We start from the raw sequence: 27763 nt of genomic DNA on the forward strand, positions 1-27763 counted from the left end.
GCTAAACTGAGCTTCAGACCCCAACTCAAATATTACTTCCTCTGGAAAGACCTCCCTGACCACAGTGCTGACTTGATCCATCCTGAGTGTCTCTGATACCCAGAATTGGCACTTATCACTTCACTGCCCTGGGTCTCTCAGGTTCTTAAGTGGCTCAGTTTCCCCACCCCACCCCTGCTTTTTCTCCTTCTCATGGGAGGACTGGGTATACAGTCAGTGCTCAATAGTTGCATATTAGAAACTCAGTTATAAAGGTAACCGGTTCAAAGGCCCTGGCAGTGGCTCAGTAGCAGAGTGGAGAAGGAAAGCTGACACTGAGAATCAAATCCCCAACCACTGGGCATCCCTCTCTGCAAGGCCCTGGGCTCAAAGCCCCGTCTCCCGGCCTCACCTTCCTATGCTATGCCTTGGGAATCTCAGACGTCTCTGGGGACAGGAGCCTGCATCTCTCCCTTTTATTCTATCATGAGAACCTGGCTTCTTTGTGTTCACTTCTCTCATTCTCCCAGTTCTCTCTTCTCTAATACAGAAAGAGTCCCCTTGCTCCAGAGCCCTCTGTAACATTTCAGATGTGCAGCTGCTTGGATTGCACAATGAGCCTTACACAATGTTCATGCTGAGGACCCCAGTGCTGTGTGTTGCAGTTAAGGCCTTAGTTAGGTCTCCTTCCTGCTGCTTATGGGGTCAGGCAGGTGGGGAGCCTGATCCCAGTTTATCAACCTCTTTCTGGGAGTCCCCCACCCTAGACATGCTCTAAACCTGCGTAACCTCAGCTCCCAGCCCTTGCTAGGAAAAGCTCTTGGCAGAGTCACAAGCCAGACTCTGCTGGCCTCCCGCGCTCCCCATCTGTGTTGCCATTCTTCTGTGACTTCCGCATGGGCACCAGCCCTAGGAGGGGGCAGCGGAGTCTGGGGGCTGCTTTGAAAGGAAGGCAGAGTGGGCTGTGGGGCCCGCCCACAGGCAGCGTTTCTAAAAGTGCCCGCGGTGGGCGTGGGCCTGGGCCTCTGCTGCGTGGGACCAAAATGCACATTTCTGTGGCAGGCCCAGGATTGGAGCAGTGGCCCCTTTTCCCACTGATCTGCTTCTGGGGCAGATCTGGTCCTGCCTGCTGCCAAAGTCTGCTCTAGAGGGAGGCCCAGGGGCTGCTGGGGAGGCTGGCCCTAGCTCTGCCCTTTCACACAGTGGGGCAGGATCATGGTGGAGATCCTGATGGTACCCACCTCCCTCCAAGACTGGCTGTGAGAATTATGGAGAAAGAATGTTTTGTGAAGATGCAGCTTGGCCCACAGATCAGCTCCCAGAAGTTCAGGTGGTGGCTTTTGTCACTGTTGTCACCACCACTTCTCCCTCTTTCTCCCACCCCCATCCTTAGTGGAACTCTTGGCTCCCCCTTGGGCTCTGAGCCCGTGCCCACCAAGTCCTGAGCACAGTCGGGGAGTTAACTTCAGCCAGCCCCCAGGTGCGGCCTCCAGGAGCTGCTTCCGTCCTGTCTGTCCAGCTGCACAATGCATCTATGAAGTGAAGGGACCCTGAAACGGAAAGCAGAGCTACCCGGGCAAGCATTCAGCTGTGCAAACACACAACCCAACAAAAAGCCTGGCTTCGTCCCAGAGCCTTGGGCAATGCCTTAACCTCTCTGTGCCCAGGTTCCTCATCTCTAAAGTGGGGTGACGAAGCACTGGTCCCCAGGGTTTTGTGAGCATTGACTGAGATGATCTGTGGAGCACCTAGCATGACCCCTGCATCCCACAGTAAGTTCTCCCCGTGCTGTGACTTGGTGGGCAGCGTCCGGCTCCCCTGCTCTGGGGATGCGGGTGCCACCTGCATCTTGTGTGTCTTCCCACCACTCACACCTCTCACGGCCCCTCTGGTTTCACAGCCGAGCTGTTCATGGAGCAGAGACACCTCAAGGAAGCAGGTTTCTGCATCCAGGAGGCGGCCGGCCTCTTTCCCACCTCGCACTCGGTGCTCTACATGCGGGGTCGCTTGGCCGAGGCGAAGGGCGACCTGGAGGAGGCCAAGCAGCTGTACCAAGAGGCGCTCACAGTGAACCCCGATGGCGTGGACATCATGCACAGCCTGGTGAGCCAGCGCCCCCTCCTGCCACCTCCCTCCGGAGGCCCCAGACCTTCTCCCCACTGTCCCTCCTACCCGCCCCCCCACTGTGTGCCAGTGCCTCACTGCTGCTGGTCCCTGGCGTCTGGGAGAGGGGCTTCCTCCCTGATGGGAGCAGCAGCAGTGTGTTTCTTGTAGGTAGGGGCTCTGCTCCTGTCAGGGTCTGCATTCATGAAAAAAAAAACCTAGAAGGGCTGGTGGGTATTTTTTGGTGACTTTTTGCCATCAGGTGATCTAACCCCAAAGAGCTTTGGTTGTTGTTGACTGGATCCTGGTCCTGGAGGCCAGTCCAGACTCTAGGCAGTTCCCAGAATGTTCTTCCCTCTGTGGGACTCCAGACCTTCCCCAGTCATTGGGCTTCCTTCTCCATGTCTCTAGGTCTCCTGGGTGGGATGCAGTGGGCTCCCTGGGGTGGGCTGCTATGTTGGGCCTGATGGGAACACACATTTAGAATGGCCTGAGGTAGTAAGAGGGTTCAGCAGCCCCCTTCCCAGGGCACAGACTTGGGACTCAGGTGCCCAGGTACCTGGGCCTCCTGGTGGGAAGGTTTGAAGACTGGGAAGCAGAACCCAGGTGCTGTTGGTCTCCCCCTTGGGTGACGATGGGCAAGTGAACTGCCTTCTCTGAACAGCGATTTTACTCATTCATCCAGTGGGGCTTCTCATCCAGGAAACATTTATTGAGTAGCTGCTCTGACAGATGGTACAGTAGGTCCTGGAGGTAGCCATTTTTCCCCTGCCTTCCTTAGCTCCTTCCAGAGAGCAGTTTTCAGGACAAATATAGCGTTCTGAAAGTGAATGAGCCCGCAGATGCCCTGGTGTCTGTGAAGGATCATTTAGGAACCACAGTTAGCAACAGTCTTTCCCGGTGGGGGTCTGGGCTCCGCCTTGGATGTCCCCCTGTGAGAGCACTCCGAGAATGGCCATTAGGATATCCCTGACATCTGCCACGTGAAGATCACAGAAGGATCAGGAGAAAGGCTCCAGATGGCTGAAGGGTTCTCATTGCCAGAATGGGTCTGGCTGGCCCATGAGCCCAAGCTGCAAGGAATTGGATTGCAAGTTATCACTTAGAGTAGTCTGGGCGCGTACTCCGGAATCATCTCATGAGGATGTTGCTGGGGGTTGGGGGAGCAGTGGCTGGACCGAGCCATCTTTACAAGGTCCTTTCCGACCCCTAGAGTCCTTAAAAATGGAATAGAACAGATATTCCCAGCTCAGCTCCTATTCCTGCTGCCTGACGTACGTCTCGAAGATTTCTAGCTTAGCCTGTGTGAGTGTTCAGCCCTGTGCCACCAAATCACTCCTCACTGTGCTCTTTCAAATGGATTCCTGTCGCCCTCCAGTCATCAGCAAATGTTTGTTCTGTTCATTTTTATTTATTTATTTACTTTTTTTTTTTTTTTTGCAAAGTGCATCCTCCCTCCTTTCAAAATTCAGACATTAGCGTCTCTGATAAATGCCTCACCGGAGGTCACATCCAGAAATCTGATTAGAGAGTCAGGAGGGAGGATATGGGCAGGCATTAGGCCTGCAGCCAGGCAGAGACATCTGCCTTCCACTGCGTTTGTGGATCCGAGCCTGCAGTCACAGCCCCTAAGACCCGACAAAATCCAATAACAAGTACAATTTTGAAGTAACGGTGTACCATTTTTCATTTATGCTTATTATTGTTTGTAGCTATTTTCCTGAAATTGAAGCAGTTTCCAAGGGTCGGTTTCCACGGAAACCGAATAGCTGTCCAGAGTGGCTCCCTGCAGATGTGACGAAAATGGTCCTTTTTCTCTTACTGGGGTGCCTCGCGGATTTGATGAAATTGGAGCAAGTCAGAGAGCTAGACCTGCCCCCTTTTAAAGTTCCCAGCAACCAGAGGGGCAGTCGACTTCTGTGTGGGCAGCCCATTCCCCTTTCCACACACTCTGTTCCTGCCAGCTTCCCACACATATGCATAAAGAATAGCAAATTGCAAGCCTGGAGAAGATTTACCAAGCATATTTGCCTAAAGACATGGGAACACTTTGGCATGTTGATCTCAAAGTGTTCCCCAGTCTCAGTGCCTTCCCCATATTGGGGGACTGATGTCCTTGGCACTCAGGACATCTGGGATCCAATCCTGACTCTGGCTCTGATTCACTTGGGCCACTTGGGAAAAGTCTTAACTTTCATCCTCCTGATGTAAGTAGATAATAATCTTCATTGTTCCTAGACCATGCCGTGTTCTTCTCATCCAATGAGGTGTGCACATAAAAGTCTCCAGTGCAAGTCTCAAGGAAGACACACAGCATATACCATCCTCCCTTCCCTCCCCAGTGACAGACATGGCTAGTCAATCACAGTACTTTTTTCCAGTAAGACAGTACTTTTTCCCCACTAAGCATGGGGCCTTGCAGTCTTTTCCAACATGATAAACGGTCAATCTAAGTCAGCCTGACGTTTACATAAGGCAGTCATCGCAAAATAGTCAGTAGAGGAGAAGAGAAACACATCCGTTGTCAGTCCTTCGTGAAACTGAAGGTTGGTCCATCCTTGGAGACTTATCCAGGGAGAGGCACATAGTGGAGAATGGGTATCCCCTCATGGAATCTTTGCCAAGGCAGTGTCCCAGGTAGGACATCTTGGCCTTCCCATACCATTGAGGCTTTTGAGGACATTGACCTCTGATAGGTTTAAGGGGAAAGAGAACCCCTTCTCCCCTGGGAGCCTGGCCACTCCAAACCCTGGGCTGGAAGAGCTCCCCTCTCACTAGCCCTCTGAGGTCATGGGTGAGTCCCGCTCCCTGGGATCTGGAAAGAAGAGGGTGAGAGATTCCTGCCATGCTGCGTGGATACCAGGTTTGACCCTATAGTCCATAGGGTGGAGTGGCAAACACCCGGATGCTGAGGAAAGCCCACTGGGAGTGGAAGCTTGGCTTTCAGGAGCCAAGCTTCAGGCATCTCTAAGAATATAAACTTTGGCCCAGGAGCGGGTTCTCTGCCCTACTGCCCTCCCTGGCCCCGGATACAATGGGAGAGATGTTTTCCAAGTTCTGGCTCCTGGCTCCTCCCTGGGTGCAGCTTAGGCTTTTCCACCAGACCAGGCGAGGAGGAGTCATCTCCTTGGTGGTTCCCCGCCAGGGAAGACTGTCCACTGTGCCCACAGTAGTGTCCAGAGAAGGTGGTCCATTGAGGCTCAATGGCTGGGGACCTTCTGGAGACTGGAGAAAAAGCAGGCGTGGTCTCTGCAGAGAAGGCCAATCACAGGAGGAGGTCCGGACAGTCTCTGCCAGTCACGCCCGGCCCTCACTCCAGGCTCCAGGAAGTCCCCCTCAGCCGGGGTACCCGGGTCTCAGCTCCCCAGCAGAAGAATCTAGTTAAGACAGGGAAGCAGGGTCCTTCCCAAGGTGAGCAGTGGTGTCTCCCTGATAACTGCTCTTCAGAGAAGGCTCCGGGGGCTTGTTCAAAAAGGGACCCCAGGCAGCCCACACGCCTCTGTCTGAGGCTTTCTGCCTCAGAGGCCAGGACCCCTTTAATACCAGCTACCTCCAAGTGGCAAGTCAGGGAACTCGAAAAGGACTACGGACTGAACAGGTTGTTGAGAGGTAGGGTGTTCCTGTGAGGTCACCTGAACATGGTGGAGGGGTGTCACAGGTGTCACAGGGGTGTCACAGGCTGGGATGAGAGAACCCCATGGGATCGCTGGCTTGACTGTTTCCTAGTGTAGGGAAAGAAAAAATACTTCTCCCTCTACTTTTCTGTGTCCTTGACCAGGACCCCTGTAACAAAAGATAAATAAACAAGAGGGAATCAAGTGTTTCTGTGTGGCAGCCTCGTGGACAAAGGCCAGGTGGTGAGGCCAGCTGTATAGATTGATTCCTCTGGTGCTGTCCCTGGGCTGCTAAGGCCTAAGCGTCGAATGTTGTCCTCTGTGGGCCACCTTTGTCCTCCTTGGTGGGGGAGAGAGGAAGGACACCTTTGTGAATTTATTTCCTACTTTGGGGCAGATTGGGGCAGGCAGAGAGCTTTTCTTGTACCTGCTTTATTTCAGTTTCCTTTGCCTCAACACAGTGGTGTGTTTCGGGGTGACGTTGTCTGCTACCCTTTAGCTCCACAGAAGGAAGCCTGAGTCCTGGCTGCAGACAGACCCACCCCTGCTGCCCTCGGCTTGGCCAGAGCACGTGGCTGCGTCGGGGTGGCTGGTCTGCACTGCAGGAGATGGCCTGGAACCCTCCCCATGAGACCAGGAGTGGGCAGGAGAGGGTTTGTGGGTGGCACCTGCCCTCCTTCCAGTGGCAGGCTCCAGAGGGACAGTTTTGTGCTTTCTTCTTGAAGACAGAGCTGCAGACTCTCTCAGAGCCTCTTCTCTGGCATCCCTGGCTGCAGCAGGGGACTACTCTGCGAGAGCTTTGCCTCTTGTGATATAATTCCTGAGAAGGCCATTTCTGAAGCTTAGTGCTCCTCCCACATGCCTGGAAGGGCAGGGAGTCAGCTTCAGTTACTTTCTCCTCTTGATGACAGTGTGGTGATGAACCATTCCCCTTCATCATCTCCTTCTCCTTCCCAGCCTGAAATGGCTGCCTTGTTCTTGAAGTGGGTCTAGGGGACCAGAGTATGGCCACGGCCCTAGAACCTCCCAGCGCGTTCCCTGAAGCTCCTGTGCCACCGTACCCTGCTGCTCCACGGGGTCCTGGACTGGGCCTGTCAGGTGCTCTGGGGACCTACCAGGACAGCCCTGGTCCCTAAGGCCAACAAGGTGGAGCTTAGCCGCAGTGCCTTGTCCTGCACCCCACCCAGCCCTCACCAGTCCTAGAGGGAGGGACCAAGGGTGACAAACCTCTGTCAGCCCTGCTTGCCCTCAAGTTATAGGGGCTCTTGGGCATTACATCTCTTACTGGGCTTGTTTTTTCTTCTTTCATGTGGGATCATTTAGGCCCTTGTGATCTCAAAGAAAAGTTTTAGGGCTTAGATGAGCTGAAAGCTATAAAAAGAAAAGTCACTGTTGGGCAATTGTGTTGCCTTTTACGCAGAAAACGTGGTGACAAGTGGCCTGAACCCGAGTTCTACCTTTGACCAGGTGGGTTTCCTTGGGCCATACTCTGAGGTGAGGATCTTTAGCCCATCCTGCCTTGTGCTTTCAGGGTGGCCAGTGCATTCAATAGTAGGTGCTGAGGGGCAGGGAGGAGATGCTGGGCAGGGACAGGGACCTGAGGGCGGCCTTAGGGTGCGTTGTCCATGTTGATTTTTAAGACCCAGGTATCGGAGCTGGCACTTGAGTCCCATGTTGCCTTTACTCCCTGTTTAACCTTGGCCAAGTTCCCTAGGCTCTCAGAGGCTCAGTGTTCTGTCTATAAAATGGGGATTGCTATGCCAGGTGGCTAGGACTACTATTAGAATTAGGTTAAATAATTTTGTGAGCTAATCGGCTAGTAGTAGGGGTTATTTTGCCTTCTTCACTTTGAAGTGTGGCTCCCAGGCCAAGTCAGAGGCTCTTGGTTTATAGAGGGAAGTGGGAGCCAAGCCCCAGAGGCTCACTGCGGCAAAGCCGCCCAGGCCTCCCCGAGTCAGCCAGACGTGCAGGATGCAGACCCCAGCTGCCTGGTGGACGGGTCTGGAGTGTACACTGAATAGGGCCAGGCTGACCTTAGCATGGGGGAGGGGAGGGCAGCCTGCTAGGCAGGTGGTGGGGGGAGCAGGGGTCTGAGTGGATGGAGGAGGGATCTGAGACTTGTCTTGCATCTCTTGTGTTGGTTAATCCGGGGCAGCCAGGGAGGTTGTGGTGGCAGGCTCAGGGGCCGCGTTCCGCTGGCCTGTGGTCACGCCAAGCTGCTTCACCGTCTGCTTCCTGCCTGTCAGGAGGAAAGGCATCCTGAGTATCTGAGAAGTGAAACTCAGTGCCTGGTGTTCTGAGGCTCCCTGATGCTGGAAGGGGCTCAGTACTGAGCAAAAGGTCTCTGGTTCCTGGGCCCAAAGGCTGTGACATGACCCTCCCCCATGTCTCAGGGTCCAGTGGCTGCTCCACCTCTAGGCTGTTCCCACTCTGTTCATTTGCTGAGCTATAGCAGGTCGCTTAGAGGGGTCCAGGCAGCCTGAGGGAGTAGGAGGACCCAGAAGCCTTGCCGTCTGTGTGTGTGTGTGTGTGTGTGTGTGTGTGTATGTGTATGAGAGAGAGAGAGGTGTGTTCCTGCTCCAGCAGACCTGGGATATTGCTTCTGTTTGGCAGCTAGTTCAATAGGAGTGTCGTGGCCATTTGACCTCATACTGAGGTCAGCTCTCTTCCAACACTGCCTTAGGTAATCCTGCCTCAGGCCACAGTCCCAGTGCCACCTGGAGATACAGGAGGAGGTGGAGGGTTCTATAGGCTGGAGGTGGGGGCTGAGACTTGTCCCCCAGTATCCAGTATTGGTCTGGTTGAGTCCAGAGGCCCCTCCCTACCTCACCTTACCGCTGGGCTGGCACTATCCCCAGTGTGCACCCAGAGCCCGGGCCCTGGACCTGGCCCTGGCTCCCGTCTCCTGGGAAACCTCAGCCTGCTGTGTGAGCTTGTGACGTCCATCTGCTCTGCTGAGGAAGTGGAGGGGGTGCTGTTTGTAAGCCTGTCATAGGTTCAGATCAGAATGATAGTTGAGCTCTGTGGCTTAATTTAGCTCCAGAATCCACTTTGTCACCAAAGTAGTGGGATCTCTGTAGGTAGAGCGTCTTGGCCGTTTGACCGCTTTCTGAGGTCAGCTCACGGTATACAGAAGGTGCTGTATAGTGTGGCCATTCAGCCCCTTGTTGAGTAGGCCACCCAACCCCCAAACTTTCATCACTACCCTCTAGACTCAGCCTCCTGCCCAGAGAGGGGAGCTTCAGGACCAGGGCCACCTCGTCACTCCCCAGCATGGGAGGTTCCCTTCTAGAACCCAGAATCCTGAGGCCCAGCTAACCTCAAGGGTCCAAAGCCAGCTCCACCCCAACCAGACCCAAGCCCAAGGGGTAAAAGCCCAGCCCTGCCTGGAAGTGGGCTGGCAAAGGAGCCCCCTTCCTGGTGGGTCCGCAGCCTCTGCAGATCCCGAGGATGTGACCGTCCTCTGGTCAAGCCGGTGCTTCAGCCTCTCAGCCCAGCTCCTGGCCCTTAGACGCCCCAGCAGAGAGGCCAGCTGGTATCCTTGGCCATCTCACCTCTCTAGGACACAGGATAAGAAAGGGACAGGCATGGACACAGCAGCATAGACAGCATGGCCCCCTGTCCCAGGAGACTCCCAGGCTGGGCTCCCAGTGAGTCTGGGGCCTTCTCAGCAGAGGCCTCTTTGGGAGCCTGGTGAACTTAGGGGTACTCATGTTAGTCAGGACTAGATGGGGACTAGAAGGATTTGTGCCCCTTCCCCCAACCAGGAAGTAGGACCAGCCTGTGACCTGCTGGGAGGGATGTGTGATGGGGGTGGGGAAGGAGGTCCCCAGGCTGGTTGGACAGGTTGACACACCTCAGAGAATGGAGAGAGCCTGGTCTCTGCAATGCTCCAGGGTGTGGGGGAGGCAACCTTGCTGCAGAGGGGCTTCTCTTCCCAGCCCCAGGGTCCCCAAAGGTTGGGAAGGGCAGGGCTCCAGGGACCAGAAGGCTGCAGAGGTCTCCAGCTGATTCCCAGCTTCCCAGCTGGAAAGGCTGTTACAGAATCCCAGGAATGTGCCTTGAGCTCAGAAAGAAAATTCCCAAAATAACTTCTATAAATACTTGAGGGCGGGTGGGGAGGAGAGCTCAGCCTGGCCTGCAGCTGGCCTAGCTCTAGGGCTGCTCCCCCCAAAAGAGGGAAAAGGCACACATACCCCCAGACCTTCCTGCTGTCCCCCCTCTCTGGGGAACCTCACCAGGCACTAAATTACTGGGATTGTAGTGTTCAGTGGCAAGACCCTTTTTCTTCTCCCCCATCCCGGCTTGTAGTCCCTGATCCCACCCTGCACCTCCACAGAGAGCCTGGCTCCTGACAGGGAGGTTTCCCACTCAGAGTCTCCACACCGTCTTGGGAATCAAATCCCAACAGGATCCGGGCCCTTCAGACTGCCCGCCTTTGTCGCTGTGAGAGACAGGGCTTGCTGAACCGCCAGGGACAGCATGCCTGCCAGCAAATCCAAGTCAGGAAGCACGGATTTGGTGCCAGGACACCTCTGGTGTCCCTAGCTTTGTGTCCAGGACTCTTACACCCCAGCCCCGTTGATCTGTTGCCCTGTGGGGTACAGATGAGAAGGCAGGAGACAGAGGCCCTCACCCTCTCAGCCTGGGAGGCAGGACAGGGTTGGCCTACAAGAGCCCCTCGGTAAATAAGGGCACCCTTGAGGTGGCTGTGTGGGCAAGGGACTGTGTCCTCAGGGAAAGCTTCCTGGGAGTCCAGGCCCCTGCAGATGAGATGGGCCAGACCCCTCTTCCCTAAAATCCAGGAAGGGAGGGAAGAAGGCATGGAGGGACGAGGGAATGTCTGGGGACTACCTCAAGGTTTTGTCCTACCCTGAAACCATGTTGGTGGCTATAGCCAGGCCATGTGTCCCTTTGGAGGTACAATGCTCAGTCACCACAAACAGCTTGCACATGGCCATCTAATCCCTGAGGGTGGGCAGCCTGGCTCTGGCATCTCCCAGGGGAGGCTCAGCAGCTGGGAGCCTCTGCAGATTTGGTCTCCTGAGTGGATGAGGAACAGGGAGGGTTCAGAGGGGACATTTAGGTGGAACCAAGATTCCAGTTCTGTATTCCCACCCTCTCCCTGAAGACCTCTTCTCCGGGCAGGTGGCGTGCCAGGAGGGTGTCAGTGAACCCTGGGCTAGCGATGGGGTGGGGGCAGAGCAGATGAGACCTCCCATCTCCCTGGGGCTGGGTCCAGGCTGGGACCCACCCAGTTGTCAGGCAGCAAACAACTCCGAGTTGCTACCAAACACTAATGCGGCTGGTGTCAGGGGCAGGTGGCAGCGGATTCTGTTACAGGCCCTGGGCTTCTGGGCCCCAGCCTGACCCGGGCCTTGGTGTCTCCTTTCAGGCTCTAAGGTCAGCGCCCCAGGGTGCAGGAATGTGAGCCAACCCCACCACAGCCCATAGTCCTCCTCTGGCATAGAACTACTGAACTGAACCCTCTCCAGCTTCTAGAAAAATCAGTGATGCCACCTGTCCCTACCCTGAAAGACCCTCAGCTCATCTTGGGGATGCTGCATGTGCCACCTAGTGACCTGGATGCACTTTTTCAGATTCATCCTAGTGCCCTGGATGTACTTTTTCAGAATCCTGACAAGGATGGACTCTCCCGTCCCCTGGTTTACAATAAGGAAACCTCAGAGGAGGTCCGCTACTTGCCCGTGGTCACGGTCCTTGTCAGTGGCAGAGCTGGGATTCCAACCCAACCAGAGCTTCTGGCTGACCTTTTTTCTCTATCCAGGCGTGCGGAGGAGCCCAGACTGACAGCAGGACTCACACACACACACTGTTCGGCCTGCAGGCACCTCTGGCCCCTTCCCAGACACCCCCACACTCCAGGAGATCGGGGGTTTTCAGACCCCTTCGCAGCCTTGGAGCCCTTCTTTCCAACAAAATCTCTGTGGAAGGAAGCTCCATAAGGAAGACTTAGAGTGCAGAAGAGGCACCCTGGGCCACCCTCCCTGGGAGGCCCTGCCGGCCACTCTGTCCTCTGTTGCTCCCTTGGGCAGGCTCACGGCCCTCAAACCTTCCATTTTTGGTGCTTAATTTTGGTGTCTGGCGGCTGGCGGCTCGCCTTCCTTCCCTCCTCCCCGAGGGCCCGGTTCCACTGTGAGCTGCCTGGGGACTGGCGTCCCAGCCCTGTGGGCAGGACAGCTTGGCCTGGAGCCCTACTGGCCAGATGGACACTGCCCTAGTCCCAGGCAGCCCTGAGTCAGCAGCACTTGCATCTGGCCAGAGCTGGGGCCCTGCCCGAGACTCCACCCTGCCCACAGCAACCTGCCCTGCCCCAAGCTCCACAGCCTCAGCCACGTGTGGTTCCTTGGGTGTGGCTGTGCCCTAGGTTGATCTGGGGCATTGTGAGTACAGTTCCTCTCCCCCACCCCCTGCCACAGGGCCTCAAGCAAGTGCTTCCGGGGAGGGGGGCTTTTCCTGGGCTTCCTGAGCACCCGTCTATCTCTCTTGCCTAATTGGTCATGTTCCAGGCTCTTGGAGGACTTTATGAAATCAGGTATATGCATCTTTCCCAGTGTCTCCATAGCAACAGAAGGCCTAACTCTGGGGAATTCATAGAGAAGGAAAATGATCCAGCTAAAAATGTACGTGGCTGTCAGTGGGTGGAGAGGGGGCTCCAGGCACAGACGGCAGTGTGCGCGCGCGCGCACACACACACACACACACACACACACCCCAGCAATACCTAGGGAGTTGATATTAGAGCTTTCCCTCCTATCTTAGAACAAGAAAAAGACCCCCTGACACCCACCGCCTTCTCATGGTATCTTCTAGGGCTGAAACACACAATGGTGGGACGGCGCGAAGCTACCTTTCTGAGACCTGGGTCTCTCCTCCTTTCCACCTTGTCCCTCTGCTTCCTTCCAAGTGTGGGTGGAAGAGGATGTGGAGGGTATACCATGCCAATTTCACTTCCCAGCCCCTTTTTTGTGGGACAATTCCCGTCACTTCCTCTAGCTGTCTGGCAAGAGTGTTTCAGCCAAACTGCAGGGACATTTCCTGCCTGCTCCTGGCAGACACCCCAGGGCCTTGCCTCCCTGAGCCCATCCAGCCTTTCCCCTGGACCACCCCCCCCTGGTCCTTTCCCTGCCGTCTGACTGTCTCCCATGACCCTCACCTGCCAGGCTGGGTCAGCAGCGGACCCCAGGGCACCAAGCTGCTTGACACAGGCAAAGGAGTGGCACCCTCCGACCCTTCCTCCCTCCTACAAGCGTGAGTTTTTCCGGATGCAGTTCCTGTAATGGACAATGGACATCCCCCCTCCACCTTGATGCTACAGGCAGCAAGGACTAGAAAATGAGTCCCCTTTAGCAGGGGCTCACTTGTGCCAGGAACTCCTTGCCTGCGTCACATTCGCTGACTCATTTCACCTTCGGGGCAACCCTAGGGGAGGTTGCTGTGATTTACCGTTTGCAGAGGAGGAAACAGGGCTGGAGGACTCACCCAGGACCCCCAGATGGGGCAACTCCGAGCCGGGTCTGGATTTGCAGGCCTGACCCTGGGGACTAAAAGGGACAGAGCTCCTGCTGGTCCAGGACCTGAGGTTGACGCAGGGAGGACTTGGGTGAAGACAGGTAGGTTTTCAGGCATCAAGGGCAGGGTCACCTGACGGTGCCCAACCCAGGCACAGAATCTTCTCCGACTGGTGACCGACAAGTGAACTGCTCCTGCCTTTTGTCCCGATTGCCAAGATGCCCCTCCCCCAGGTGCCCTCACTCATTGTCCCCTCTGCTTGGTCTCCAGGGTATGATGCTGAGTCGGCTGGGCCACAAGAGCCTGGCCCAGAAGGTACTGCGGGACGCCGTGGAGAGGCAGAGCACCTGCCATGAGGCATGGCAGGGCCTGGGCGAGGTGCTGCAGGCCCAAGGCCAGAACGAGGCTGCCGTCGACTGCTTCCTCACCGCCCTGGAGTTGGAGGCCAGCAGCCCCGTGTTGCCCTTCTCCATCATCCCCAGGGAACTCTGAGCGGCACTGCAGCAGCGGGGGGCTGCCAGCACAGGCCCAGGGAGACAGGGGTAGGCAGGGACAGGCAGGGAGCTGGGGTCAGGGAGGGATGGTGGCATTCAAGTGTGGGGCTTAGGGAATACATCGCCAGTGAACATTTCCGCAGGCTGCAGCCCCAGTTCTGGCCCACGCCTCCCCGCTCCCCTCCGGGGCCAGCGGGGGCTGGAGCCGGGTGGACAGGATTTGCATTGGAAGCAAATCCCTTGCTCCCTGGGACTCAGACATGTTATGAGCAGGGAGCTGGGTGGCATCTCCACAAGGCCGCCCCTCCCTCTGTGCCTGTGCATCATCTGAAGATGCCCGAAAGGTGTCAAGCCCCCATCCTTAGAAATTCCTGACAGCTGTATTTTGGGGCTTTGGACAAACTTTAGTCTCAAGCCTCTGCACCACCAGAGAGGAGCCCCCGGAGCTGCCTCTGGCTGGACCAGGCTGTCCTGGATTCCTTTCTCAGTGCCTTGGGAGACAGACTGGCTTGAACTTTAAGTGACTTTGCAGAGTGTGGTGACCTGACAACTTAGAGTGGGGAGCCTCACAGCTGTGCCTTACCCACCCATGCCTGTCCCACCCATGCCTCTGCCTTGGGGTCTGGGTCCCCACTCACTGAATCTTGCTCCCCCGTCTCAGGACAGGGCAGGTCTTGCCCTGGTAGTCCCAGCTTGACACTGTGGGCTGGGTGAGCACGACAGCACTTCTGGGTTCCTCTCTCAGACTTAGCAGAGGATGCCTGGCATTGTCCTCCTTTGTCCAGGGGGGTCAAATGGGCCCTTTATGCTCTTTCTCTCTGCCACCAAGTGCCTTTGGGCCTCTGGTGTATGGCCCTGAACAGCGGCCCTAACTGACCCTTCCATTTCTACCCATCTCTCTGGAAATGTGCCCTAGCCTAAGTGGCCCCTAGAGCGGACCTTAGGGACAAAAATATGGCTCTGGACCCAGCTGTTTCTAACACCCTGAGTCAACACATTCCTGCAAGCCTTTCCCTGGGATGCAGGTCCCTCCAGGGCTACTAATACAGAGGGAGACCGCCTGTAGGACTGTCCCCAGTATGCCTCATCTCCTACAGCCCTCGGGCTTTCGTGGGTGACCCAAACCCCACCCTGACCATGTGGGTCCCCTTGCCTGGGACTCCAGGTGCTATGGTAGGAGATGGAGGAGACCAAGCCTGCCCCTCCTTTCCATGATGAAGCAGGCCTCCGTGTCCAGGACACATCCTGACTGCAGGGTCGGGAGCTGCTGGGCAGATGTCTCCTCCCTGTTGGCTCCGTGGTCTGCTACTTCCACCCTCAGAACCCTTCCCCAGGAAGTCATTCCCAGGGCCGGGGCAGGCAGAGTTCCTCCCTGATCTGCCACAGGTTCCAGTCGTAAACGTCCCCTGGCACAGCTCCCATTTTGAGATTCATGGGAAGGTTGGTGAGGGCCACCCTGGTGAGTCATAGCTGCAACTTTCCCCAAGGGGGACAGCTCAGCACTGCAGAGAGTGGGGGCCTCCTGGTCACCTGCACCAGACCAAGGGGCACCTCAAAGAACACGTGATCCTTTGCCTCTCGGTTGAAGGATCTCTCTGTATGTGTATGTATGTATATAAATATTGAGATATATATATATATATATATATATATATATATATATGATAGAGATCTATTTTTTTCTGGAATTCTATTAGAAAAAAAATAAGCAAATGCCACTGATGTGCCTTGGGGTGTGCAAGGATATTGGTAGTCACCTTTTGGTAGTAGGAAATGGCATCAAATGCATTCTGACAAGCGTGCCCTCTCTGGAAGCCACAGAGAGCTGGGCCAAGTTGCTGACAGTGACTTTGGAAATTGAATAAAGAGACTCTTGAAGGGGAAGCCGGATTGCCTTGTGCTCATTTAGTGTGTTCATTCCCCCATGAGCCGAGCCCTGGAGAGAAGGGAGGCAGATGGAGGGGAGGGCACTGAGAAGGTCGGGGTATCATCTGGAGAATGTTGCCAGGTGGGAGTGGGCGAGAGGAGAGGCTTGGGGAGTATGCGCAGATGGAGCTGAGGCAGGTAAGAGGCAGAAGAGTCCATGGGGCAGGCTCTGGCCTCTGACCTGTCCTTTCAGTGAACCCTGTGCTGCCTCCAGGGCACAGTTACAATTGAGCAGGAGACACTGGCCCCAGCATTGCAGATGAAGCACCTTCAGCCGTGGAGGAGGAGCATCAGGATGGGGGTTGACTCAGGCCACATTCGGATTAGCCACCTCTGCTGAGAAGCCCATACCAGTGCATCTGAAGAGAGCGGTTACTCCTCATACCTGTGTGCACTGCCTAATAGAAGACATGCACCACGTATTTTAAAGAATGATATAAACTTACACAGAAGTTCTACTCTTGAGGTAGAGGGGATAGCAGGGATTGGGCCTCACACACGTTAGACACACGCTCTGTCACTGAGCTTCATCCCCTGCCCTTTTAATTTTGAGACGGGGTCTCACTAAGTTGCCCAGGCCAGCCTTGAACTTGTGATCCTCCTGCCTCAGCCTCCCGAGTCACTGGGATTATGTATGTGAGCCACCACACCCAGCCATGAACCCCAAAGGGTCACCTGCTGTACCCACAGCTATAGCCACCCCACTGTGCAAAGAGCCACCCTGAGTCTCACCCTGGAACTCAGCGTCCATCGAGATGGAGCCTTGTGCTTCCTGTGTTTCCCTGTGGCTGGGCGGCCTCCATCCCCGTGGTCATCTAGTACTGGCCATTGCTGGCACAGAGGGACAGGGCTTCACTCGAAGCCAGTAGCACTCTGCTTCTCTTTCGCTATGATCCTTTTTTCAGGTCACACACACTTTAGTGACTGATGACTGGTATCAAACTCTGCTGGCTCTGGCCCTTAGCTCGTGGCTCCTGGGGGGAGTTAAAGGCCACCTCAAGCCACAGGTAGTGTTATGGTGTCTGCCAGCCTGAGAGACAGAGAAAGAAAGCTCATTCTCCAGGGAAGAGGATGGAATGACTGTGGAGGCCCAGCCTCCCTGTACACGTTGAGGGTATTGCCAGGCTGCCCTTGAGCTGGTCAGATGGTGGAAAGCCGGGTGGAGGATACCCACTGGGCCCAAGAACCTCCCGACACCCATTCCAGTGGCAGATCTTGTGTTCACACATGAGAGCAAGGAAGCCATGTTTAAACCAACCATGCCAGAACAAGGGCTTGAGCCTGGGGACAAGACCTGCAGCTGCCGGGTCACCCCCGCGGACCTCCAGCCCACCCACCACTGTCCAGGACCTAGCCCCCCAGCCTTGTGCACCCTGGTATTAATAGTGTTTATCTGCAGGCACAAATATGAAGGGAATTTCAGCCACCACCACCCGGACTCCTTGCTGGTAGCACAGTGCTCATTGTTGCGCTGGCCCCCCAACCGGAGACTCAGATGTCGTCACTGTGCAAATATTCCTTAGCTTTGAGAAGCCTCCAGCTAAACAAGCCTCCCCATTTTCCCAGGACATGCTGCCCATTCACGATGACAGCCTCCAATGAGGGCGCCTCCCATGTGAGCAGCCAGTGGAACCAACCCCATGACAGGGAGCCAGGGAGCCAAGGACCCTATTGGCCAGAAAGGGCTAGCCGGGGAAGTACCCACTGTCCCCTGCCAGAGATCCCTTCGAATTTTTATCAGAAACCCTCTAAAGGTGACATAAGAGATAAGAGAGTCCCTTGGAGCCCTAGGGTAGGAACTGTACCCGCACAGGCCTGAGGCCAAAGCAGCCACACAGCCATTGACCTGACCTGATGGAGATAGCAGGGTGACAGTGCAGATACCACCCAAGCTGGAAGACACAGCTTTATTATTGACTGGAGGTGTGGCCTTAAGCCAGGTGCTTAACCTCTCTGTTCCTGTTTCCTCGTTTTTAAAATAATAGTAGAATAGTGTCTGCTTTATGGACCATGATATTTATGTGAAAAAAAAAAAGATGTCGAGAGCCTAGAACAGCACCTGGCCTGGGGTAAATGCTCTACACGTGTGCACAATTCTTTTCTCTCTTTCTGCCTGTCCCATTTTCCTCTCCCTTCTGGTTTTCCTTGCTCACTCAAAGGTGTTGCTGTCCTGGGACTCTGGTTGATACTACCTTGACCCTCCAGCACCACCCCTGTTTGACCTACTACCACCTACAGAGCTGTGGCCACTCACCTCTGAACAACTGATTGTTGAACAAAAGGATCCCTTTGGTCTCTGATTTTTGCAGGGGCCCTTGGGCAGCCTGTAGACTGCCTTTCCTTGGGGTAGTGCCCTGCCCCATCTGGTCAGCTGTGACCAGAAGGCAGGGACCTCAGAACATGAAATAGGGCCACTTACTCACCATTACTAAGAACACGGCAGGACCTGGGAACACAAGGCCTTGCCTACAGGACCTATCTACTGCCACCCTCTGAGGATACTGCACAGTGCCAGCTCCCCAGCTCTGGGGACAGTTGAGATGCTTCTCATCATCACAACCTAGAGACCCCAATGGGCTCCGTGAACTTGCACCAGCTGGAGAGCTTCCTGGGGGGGGGTTCACCCAGAGCCAGAGGCCTCTTGCTTGAACGCCCTCGGCCACCAGCTGGGGTGAAGGGGAGAGGATGGCGCTCCGAGCTGCCCAGCACCCAACCTTTCTGCAGCTGCAGTGGAGTTTCCTTAAGCAGAGGCCACTCAAGACCCTGAGAGTCCCCAGATAGCAGTGGTTTTCAGAAGATGCTCAGCAGCCAGAAGCCCAGGCAGGAAGCATGGAGCTGTGTTGGGTTGCGGTGCTCCAGGGCCTCGACCACCTGCTGACTGGCCCAGGATGACCCCCAGAACCAGCTGTGTCCTCCATGCTCTGGCTTATAGCCTAGGGACAGTGCGGTACCCTATGCAGGGGCATCCTTACGGGGGTTGAGGGGACTGTCCTTGTTTGCTATTGTTCTAGCTCAATCTCCATCTCTCTCTCTTCCTCTCTTAACTATGACTTTGGAATTTGGCAAGAAGTTAAGTAAGTCATTATGGATTTCTTTCTTTTTTTCTCTGGAGTGCTGGGGATCTAATTCAGGATCTCACACATTCTACCACTGAGCTGCCACCCGAGTCCTTTTTATTTTGGCTAAGTTGCCAAGGTTGGCCTTAAACTTATGATCCTCCTGCCTCAGCCCCCCGGAGTTCTGGGATGGTAGGTGCGTGCCGCCGCACCTGGCCTTCAGTAGCTTTTCACCAAGAACTAAAGTTGTTCTCTTACCCAACCACAGCACTGTCAGCAGATGGGGACTGTAACCTTGACACAACGCTCTCAGATGATCTTCCATGCACCCCTCTGACTTTGTCACTAATGTTTGTAGCCCCAGTTTCCTGCGACCAGGGTCCCACATTCCATTTAGTTGCCGTGTCTCTCTAGTCTCCTTTATTCTGGAGAGTTCTTCCTCCTCTCTGCTTTTCATAGCGTGGACATTGCCAGAGGCTGCAGAAGTCTTGCCTCCCAGTGTAATGGTGAGACAGACAGACAGCTGGGGCTGAGAGCAGAGGGCAAAAGCAGCCCAAGCTGAGGGCCAGAGAGAACAGCCAATTGGATGGAGCTGGAAGATAAAAGCAAAAATGGCCAGGGTAGCTGGGCATGGTTGAGCACACCTGTCATCCCAGCAGCTTGGGAGGCGAAGACAGGAGGATTGCAAGTCTGAGGCTAGCCTTAGCAATTTAGTAGGGATCTAAGCAACTTAATGAGTCCCTGTCTCAAAAAGTAAAAAGGGCTGGAGATGTGGCTCAGTGATAAAGCACCTCTGTGTTCAATCCCCAGTACCAAAATAAAAAAAGAAATGGCCAGTCTGGCACATGCCTATAATCCCAGCTACTCCAGAGGCTGAGGCTGGAGGATTGAAATTTTAAGGTCAGCCTGAGCAATATAGCAAGACCCTATTTCAGAAAAGGTGGGAGTAGCAGGGGGAACCTGGTACCACCATGGGCCTGGTAGTGGCTAGCCTAGCACACGTGAGTCTCTAGGTTCAATCCCCAGTAACACAAAAACAATAGAAAGAGAAAGTGAAGAACAGGTGAATCTCAGCAAGGCAGAGCTTCCAAATCCAGAGAACCGACTGCCCACTTTCAAGGGCAGTAAGGTGACAGGCGCTCTAGAGCTTCATTCTGTCCTGATGACCTCTCCAACTCCAGCAGCCTGCTGTGGGTCCAACTACTTAATCCCAACGACTAAGAAGGCTGAGGCAGGAGGATGCAAGTTCAAGGGCAGCCTCAGCAACTTAGCAAGTGGGTTCAATTCCTAGTATAAACAAAATCAACTCAATGTGGGTCAAAGACTTCAATGTATGCCCTAAAATAATAAAACCCTTAGAAGAAACATAGGCCCGAAGCTTTAGGACATTTGAGTTGGCAGTGATTTTTTGGGTGTGATAACAAAGGCACCAGCAACAACAAAAAAAAAAAAAAAAAGAAAGAAAGAAACTGGAATTCATGAATATTTAAAAATTGTATGCAGCAGAAGATGCTGTCCACAGTATAAGAAGGCAGCCCAGGGACTGGGGTTGAGGCTCAGTGGTGGGCGCTTGCCTAGCATGTGTGAGGCACTAGGCTCCATTCTCAGCACCACATAAAAATAAATAAAAGTCCATTGACAACTAAAAAATTTTTTTTCTCTCTAAAAAAGGCAACCCACAGAATAGGAGAAAATACACAAACCATATGTCTGATGAGAAATTAATTACCAGAATATATTGAGAACTAGAGATCAATAACAACAGTAAATACCACTGGATTAAAAAACAGGCAAAGGACTTGAACAGACACTCTTCACAGTGTTTGTTTCGCCCTCACAGTCTGTTTCATTGGGCCAAAAAGTGCATGAAAAGGTTCTTAGCATCACTAACTATCCGGGAAACACAAATCCAAACTATAAGGCACCACCTTACACCCATTAGGACAGCTACTGCCCAGAAAACAGAAGTGATGTTGGCAAGCAGTGGAGAGACCAGGGCCCCTGGGTGCCATTGGTGGGAATGTAAAATGGTTCAGCACCCGTAGAAAACAAGTGTGGTGGTTTCTCAAAAAAATCAAAACCAGACCATTCTGGAAAGCAGTCTACAGATTCCTCAGACAATTTGGAATGGAACCACCATTTCACCCAGCTATCCCACAAACCTTGGTTTATACCTATAGGACTTAAAATCAGGATACTGTAGTGATGCAACCACATCAATGTTTATAGCAGTTCAATTCACAATAGCTAAGCTATGGAACTAACCTAGTTGCCTTTCAACAGATGAATGGATAAAGAAAATGTGGTATGTATACACTGTGGAATATTACTCAGCATTAAAGAAGAATAAAATTATGGCATTTGCCAGTAAAGGAATGGAACTGGAGACTATCATGTTAAGTGAAATAAACCAATCCCAAAAACCCAAAGGCCGAATGTTCTCTCTGATATGCGGATGCTAACATACAATAAGAAGAGGGGAGGCAAGAATAGAATTTCATTGGATTAGACAAAGGGGAATGAAGGGAAGGGAGAGGGGTTGAGAACAGGAAAGACAGTAGAAGGAACCAGACATAACTTTCCTGGGTTCATATATGAATACACCACCAATGTAACTCTACATCGTGTACAACCACAAGAATGGGAAGTTGTACTCCATGTATGTACAATATGTCAAAATGACTCTACTGTCATGTATTTCTAAAAAGAACAAATGATTTTTTTTAAATGAAAAACAGAGCCACCCCCTGTTCCTGCAATTCTATGGGCTATATGTCCAAAAGAGCTGAAAGCAGGGTCCTGGAGAGGCATCTGGACACATACAGCCACAGCAGTATTGTCCACAGTAGCTAAAACACAGATGCCACCCAACGTCTCCATCGTGAGATCCTTGGACGAAGCCAAATGCAGCGGAAACATACAACGGGATATTCACCCTCTAAAAGGAAGGAAGTTCGAACGCATGCTGCAACACGGGCAGATCCCGAGGACAGAGCTAAATAAAATACGCCACTCACCAAAAGACAAATACCGTCTGCTTCCACTTACACCAGGTACTTAGAGTCCACATCATGGAGAGGGGGAGCAGGATGATACTTGCCAGAGATGGAGAAGGGGGTGAGGAGCTGTTATCTAATGGGTGCAGAGTTTCAGTTTTGCAAGAGGAAAAGAGCTGTGATCATTGCATCTAACACCACTGGACTGTATACTTCCACAACTGCAGACTCAGAGTATGTGTATTTTATCACAATAAAAAAGTAAGAAAAAGGAACCACTGATTCTGAACTTGTAGGTTTGGAACTTTTTTTTTCTTTTCTTTTTTCTTTCAAGATAATAGGGTTTTCAAAGTCATCCTAGGCCGGGAGACCAGGCAGCTCCGTGCCTTAGGGGACATCAAGCACATTAGAGGTAATGCTAGTCGCGGGGCAGGTCACCTAAGCAACCCGAGGTCCTCAGCCTCAAAGCCTGTGCCTGCCTCTCTCCAGGACTGGAAGGTGTCCCCTCTAGGCCCAGAGAGAGTGAGGAGGCGGGAGTGGGGAAGGATGGAAAGCAGAGGAAGGGAGGAGGAGGAGGACAAGCTGTCCCCGGTGACTTCTGACATGCTCTGACTTAATGGAGAGGAAACTCCACATGGAAACAACACAAAATATCTGTAGCCGAGAAGAAGCCTTCCCTTGGGTTAGAGCCAAATTGAGAGAGCAGTTGGAAAAGTGGGGTGGGGGTAGAGAGGCAGAGGGATGCCCAGGGGAACCAGGGTAGGGACCTAGAGAAGCCAGTATCACGGAAGCTAACGGGGAGGGAGGCCGAGAGGGCTGTGAGGTCCTGAGGGAGTCCCTCGGGGACCTAAGATGGGGGGCGGGGGGGGGGACAAGGCCACAAACACCATCATCCCCTTTCACCCATGGCACTCTATGGCTTTGCCAAGTCCTCTCGGGCATGTCATCTGATTCGCACAGCAGCCCTAGCCGCTAGGTGTTAGGTGTTCCAACCTCAGAGCTGAAGTTCAGTGTCAACCCTGGTCTGTCCAGCCTCTGGTCTTCCATCCTGGAATCATTGTCCCAGGTTTGGACTCAAGGAGGGGAAGAGTCATTCAGTCCCTCTGCTCTTTCTGGAAAAGTCTTTCCCAAACTGAATGAAATGTGGTTTAATAAAAATATTGGAATATGTCAAAGAGGAAAAGTAAAACCTGTTTTTGCCACCAGCTCCCAGAAGCCCTTGTGCAAACCCCTGGGGCAGAGTCTCTGTCACCTCATCCTGAAGAGCAAAGCAGGGTAAAGGCAAACAGGTCTGAGGCCAGGCACTGCAGCCCCAGAAAGGAAACTCGGCCCACAGTCAGGGAGGCCAAGGCAGAGCCTAGTGAACACCCCAGGGGGGCACAGAACTCAGGGTAACCCAGGTGGCCCTGCAGAATATTCCCCAGAGGTTTCTCCGGGTGAAATCCCTGCTGGCCTCCCAAATCCCCTTCCTGCAGGCTGGTCACATCATCCTGCCCTTCTTACTCCAAAAGGGTCCTCATTCTCCTAGGACAATGAGAAACTGCCCTCCACCCTAGTGACACACCCCGCACACCCACAACTGGGCACCTGCAGCCACATCTGTACTATCTGTAGCTCCTGGCCAGAGCTGATGGCGTGAGCACAGAACCTGTTTAGCCACAGACTTGTTTTTTCTAAGTAGAAGTGACACATTCTAAAATAATAATAAAAATGGGCTGGGGTATAGCTCAGTGGTAGAGTGTATGTTTAGCATGTCCAAGGTCCTCGGTTTGGTTCCCAGCACCCAAAAAAAAAAAAAAAAAGTCTAATAAATATCCCAGGTAACGGTAAGGGAGAGGAAACAAATGTACAGTAAATATATTAACCAGTATCACACGTTGTTTATTTTTGTTATCAAGCGTTACATACTGTGCATAGTTGTATGTGCCTTAGGTTTGCTTACACCAGTGTCACCACGAACACGTGAGTGACGTTTTATACTACAAGGTTATTAGGCAATAGGAATTTTTCTGCTCCATGTTGCAGGGTTCACAGTTACATGTGGAGCCCATCATTGACCAGACTGTTAGTTGACGCCTGACTGTACTCATCAAATGGAATCAATATTGTTCTTTTCAGGGAGTTGACAAAAAGAAAGTGCCACCTTTTGGGGTCCTGTGGCCTTGGTTGAATGCCAATGATCCAGGGAAGTCATCAAGGGGACCTGGAGGTCTTCCAACATTAATGCTGTTAAGGTAGAAGGACCAAGGCCACACAGCCTGGATATGTGGGGCATCTGTGTGACTGCAAGAGCACTTTGGTGCCCAGTCTCTGGGGACACGCTCTTGGGTAATAGGTAGAGCAGCACAGGATCAATTTTTCACACCAGGCCCCTTTTGAGAAGTGAGTTAATAATTAAGCTGCAACTATCAAAGACAAACAGGAAAGATGGCGATTCCTCATGTCCTGAGGCCAAGGCCCTCTACAGAACAGGCAAAGCACGCTTCCCTAAACACCAAGAACTTGCTAAAAAAAAACAAACAAACAAAAAAAAAAAACAAAACTCAAAGTGGTTTGGCACCAATATCACTTTATTTTAATAGCCAATCGTGTTATTGAAGAAAAGGCTGTGTTCTCGGCCCATCTTGGCTATGGTTGGGTTCTGCTTAGGGAACTGTCTGGAAGATACGTAGGCTCCTGGGCCTGGGGTTTTCTGAAACCAGAAAAGAAAATAAGGACTGATGAGGCAGTGACACCGAAACCTGGCTGCTGGGTTGGATGTGGATGGTGGATGAGTCCCCTGTGCAGGGACACAGGACCATACCAGCCTGCGGGGTCTTTGAATTGGAGGGTAGATGCCCTGGGAGCTGAGGCGGCTCCTGTCAGCATCACCGCGTGGCTGGAGAGGGGCGGAGACATGGGCAGGACCATCCAGGGCCCACGGGAACCTGCTAGGGAAACAGGGTCACACCCCACCATACCTCAAGGCCCTCCACCTGCACAGCTCCTGTCCCAGGGAATGCCACCTGCCCTGCTCCACTAGAAACAAGTGGCTGGAGAGACCTGATTCTGAATCTGGATGGTCTAATTCCAGAGCCCAGACTACCTCCAAGATATGGCTGAGTTTTATCACTAACCCAGTGTGAAAACGCAAGGTGTTTGTCAAGTGGGGTCTGTGGCCCCAGGGCCCAAAGTGTTCCCAAAGGATCCACGAGCTCTTGTTTGTAACCATCAGGTTCCCATTTTGAAGAAACTGCATAATGACTGAGGACAAGCGTTTCAGAGTCCAACAGGCCTGGATTTGAGTCCCAGTCCTACCTCCACTGGCTCACTGTGACCCTGGGCCATCAATCAGGGCACAGTGCTTGCCGATAGGAGGGGATAGGGCTCACTGGAGTCCCTTCAAAACAGTCCATACTTGGCAGGGCCCGGAACAAGCCTCCCACGCTCACCGCCCCCCATTCTCTATTACCACCTACTGGTCATTTCCATCCTTCCTCACAGTTGGCTGTCTCTCCAGGAGACCAGTGAGGGTACAGACAGTGTTTGCCTGAGAGGGGAATGGAGCGGTCAGCCTGGTCAGCCCCAGAGGATGAGATCAGCTGCCTACAGAAGCCGCTCTCAATGACAGCATGTTTCCTTGCCAAGAGCAGAGCAGCAGCCTGGAAATCTAATCAAGTCTTGGCCACACGTCAAAGGAAGCGGAAGCCTTTATTAGTGCGATTAATGAGGATACAACATGTGCGTGGAGTCCTGGGCGGCCAGGCCACAGAACCGGAGGTTCAGCAGGCCTGTGCCAGCAGGGCCACCCTGCAGGAGGCTGCCAGTTGTGGCTCATCCACCCTGAAAACACCCAGCTCGCCGCCCCGTGCCCTGATTTCACCAAGTGACCTTCTGTGGTCCTTGGCTTCCAAGAATATTTCCTGTAAGAGAGCACAGGAGGCCCCCCTGGGTGGATGCTTCTAAATTAATGCTACACATGATGGTGTGTTGCTCAGTATCCTGGGAGTCTGGTTAGCATGACTCAAGTCTTCCTGAGAATGCTCAGTCCTATTGGTCCTGACAGACATCTGTTTGGGGATCATGGTGATGTCACTAGGTGATCCTCTAGACCCCTGTTGTGGGTCTGCCTGCGATTTTACTGGTTGAGCCTCCCCAGCACACCTCCAAAGAAAGGTAACACTGCAGTCCAGCCAGCTACAGTCTAGCCCATCCTGCCCAATGTCCCAGCTTCTCCCCATCCCCTTGAACCTTTAGAGAAGCCCCTCTCTTATAAGCAGAATTTATATTTCTATCCCCCCAGTCATCTCAAATGAGTCTACAAACTTTCAAACTGGGGCTCAGGCTGGGCGGCAATAAGACCATGGGAATTAAAATGGTCTTTTGGCATCAAAAAATATTTTTCAAAGCCACAGTTGATAATGCTTTTGTAATCATTCTTGGTCTTCTCAGGGCCTTGGAGACCCTGCACACCCCCAGAACCTGCTTTCTCCACAGAATCGAGCCTCTTCCTTTCTGTCCTCTGTGAGTCCTTGGAGCAGGGTGATGGCTCATGTCTTAAAGGTCCCCTTTGGTTCGGCAATGTTTCTGCTTCAACGTTTTGCTTCCTTGAGCTCCAGGAAGCCACCCACAAAGAACATCAGTTCTGGATGGCTGGATGTGGCCATGCACACTGCTCACTGCAGTCCATTAACAGTGCCCTCTCAAAGCATCCAGGTCACAGCACCAGTGGCTGACGACCATGCTGGCTATTTTCAACCAACCCATAATTCAGCTACAGTCTTCGGGCCTAGAGTCACCCTGGGTCTGAGGCTGGCTGAGGCTTGCAGATGCTGGAGCTCCACGCTCCTTCCTGCCTGACCGGCCACACTTGAGGACTGTAGGTGATTGTAGTCCCTGTCCCCCACCTTCCACACCCAGGGAGTCTTAAGACACCCCCCAGCCACACCTCTGGGGGTGTCTGTCTTTTAGAATACTCACTGAATAGCTGGGCTTGAACCGGGGTACTCTGGATTGAAAACAAGAAGTAATGGAACTTGGTGAAGGTATTTTTACATTATAGTGACCTGGTCCTGGGCCTTCACGCTGGAGGACATAAAAAAATAAAAATTAAAAATAAGAAAGTTTCACTATTACTAATGCTTGATATATTTTATATATATGTAATAAATAAAAAAATATATATATCTTATGTTTTATATATATATTATATATCTTATATAAAATCTCAAGCCTTTTACAAATAAATACATGAGTTCATATGATATGGTTTTTAAAAAAAATTCCCAGATTTGGGCTTGAGAGATCACACTGAGGTATAACCTAGAAAATGGGAAGTGGGAATAACACCTGAGAGACCCTCCTCAGCTGCCTCATGCATAATGTGAGGCTGGAGAAGACCTTATCCCTTTGGCCCTGTCAGGGGAACCACTTTCCCACACACAGGCCCCTGTTCCCATCCACGCGCCTCCCGCCACGCTTGCTGCTCTGAGCCGTTTGCTTCATAAAGCACACTTATTCCTTCATATAAATGCAATATCTGTTTTATGAGTCCTAAAAAGTATTCACAGCAATTCACTGAAATAAGCTGTGAGATTAGCATAAATGAATGAACACAACTAAAAAGACAAACACTCCAATAGAAAAATCAGCGTAAGGCAACTCACAGAGACAAAACACAGATGTTCAATGAGCGCGCTGCGGGGAAGAGGGCTTCCACCACATTAATCACCAAGTAAGGTCTAATTAGGACAGTGACATTCTCTTTTTGGAAGACAGCATCTAGAACATGAACAAAGGCTAAGGAGGAAAGGAGAGAAAGATAAAGGAAGGAAGAGACGCAGGGGAGGGAGGGAGAGAGAAGGAAGCAGGGGAGGAAGGAACCCCAAGATTTAACAACAAGCTCAGGCCGGGCTACAGATGCTGGCGGAATATAAATCCAATCAACCTTTTCTGTAGTGCAATCTGGAAAGATGTGAAATGGTTTAAAAATGAACTTGCCCATGCAGAGGGAGGGAGGCAAAGAAGAAAGGAGCGATCACCAGGGTGCTGCAGGGTCCCGGAGAAAAATCATGAGTCCTGAG

The 27763-nt window shown here is 52.9% G+C and overlaps 2 protein-coding genes across 2 annotated transcripts in view; one reads left to right on the forward strand and one right to left on the reverse strand.

The window, feature by feature from the left end:
* Ttc7a (tetratricopeptide repeat domain 7A) overlaps positions 1 to 15319 on the forward strand; it is a 113466-nt gene extending 98147 nt beyond the window's left edge. The window contains exons 19-20 of the mRNA XM_026385724.2: positions 1880 to 2082; positions 13500 to 15319. Coding sequence (XP_026241509.2) covers positions 1880 to 2082; positions 13500 to 13721 — 425 coding nt within the window. The 3' untranslated portion in view covers positions 13722 to 15319. The remainder of the gene's footprint in view (positions 1 to 1879; positions 2083 to 13499) is intronic.
* Positions 15320 to 24271: 8952 nt separating this feature from the next.
* The window catches only part of Stpg4 (sperm-tail PG-rich repeat containing 4), a 39061-nt gene continuing 35569 nt past the window's right edge, over positions 24272 to 27763 (reverse strand). Inside the window, 3 exon segments of the mRNA XM_026385768.2 lie at positions 24272 to 24291; positions 24294 to 24393; positions 26661 to 26765. Of these exon segments, the coding sequence (XP_026241553.2) occupies positions 24272 to 24291; positions 24294 to 24393; positions 26661 to 26765 (225 nt within the window).

This window comes from Urocitellus parryii, chromosome 12 (assembly GCF_045843805.1).
Source record: "Urocitellus parryii isolate mUroPar1 chromosome 12, mUroPar1.hap1, whole genome shotgun sequence".
Lineage (NCBI taxonomy): Eukaryota > Metazoa > Chordata > Mammalia > Rodentia > Sciuridae > Urocitellus > Urocitellus parryii.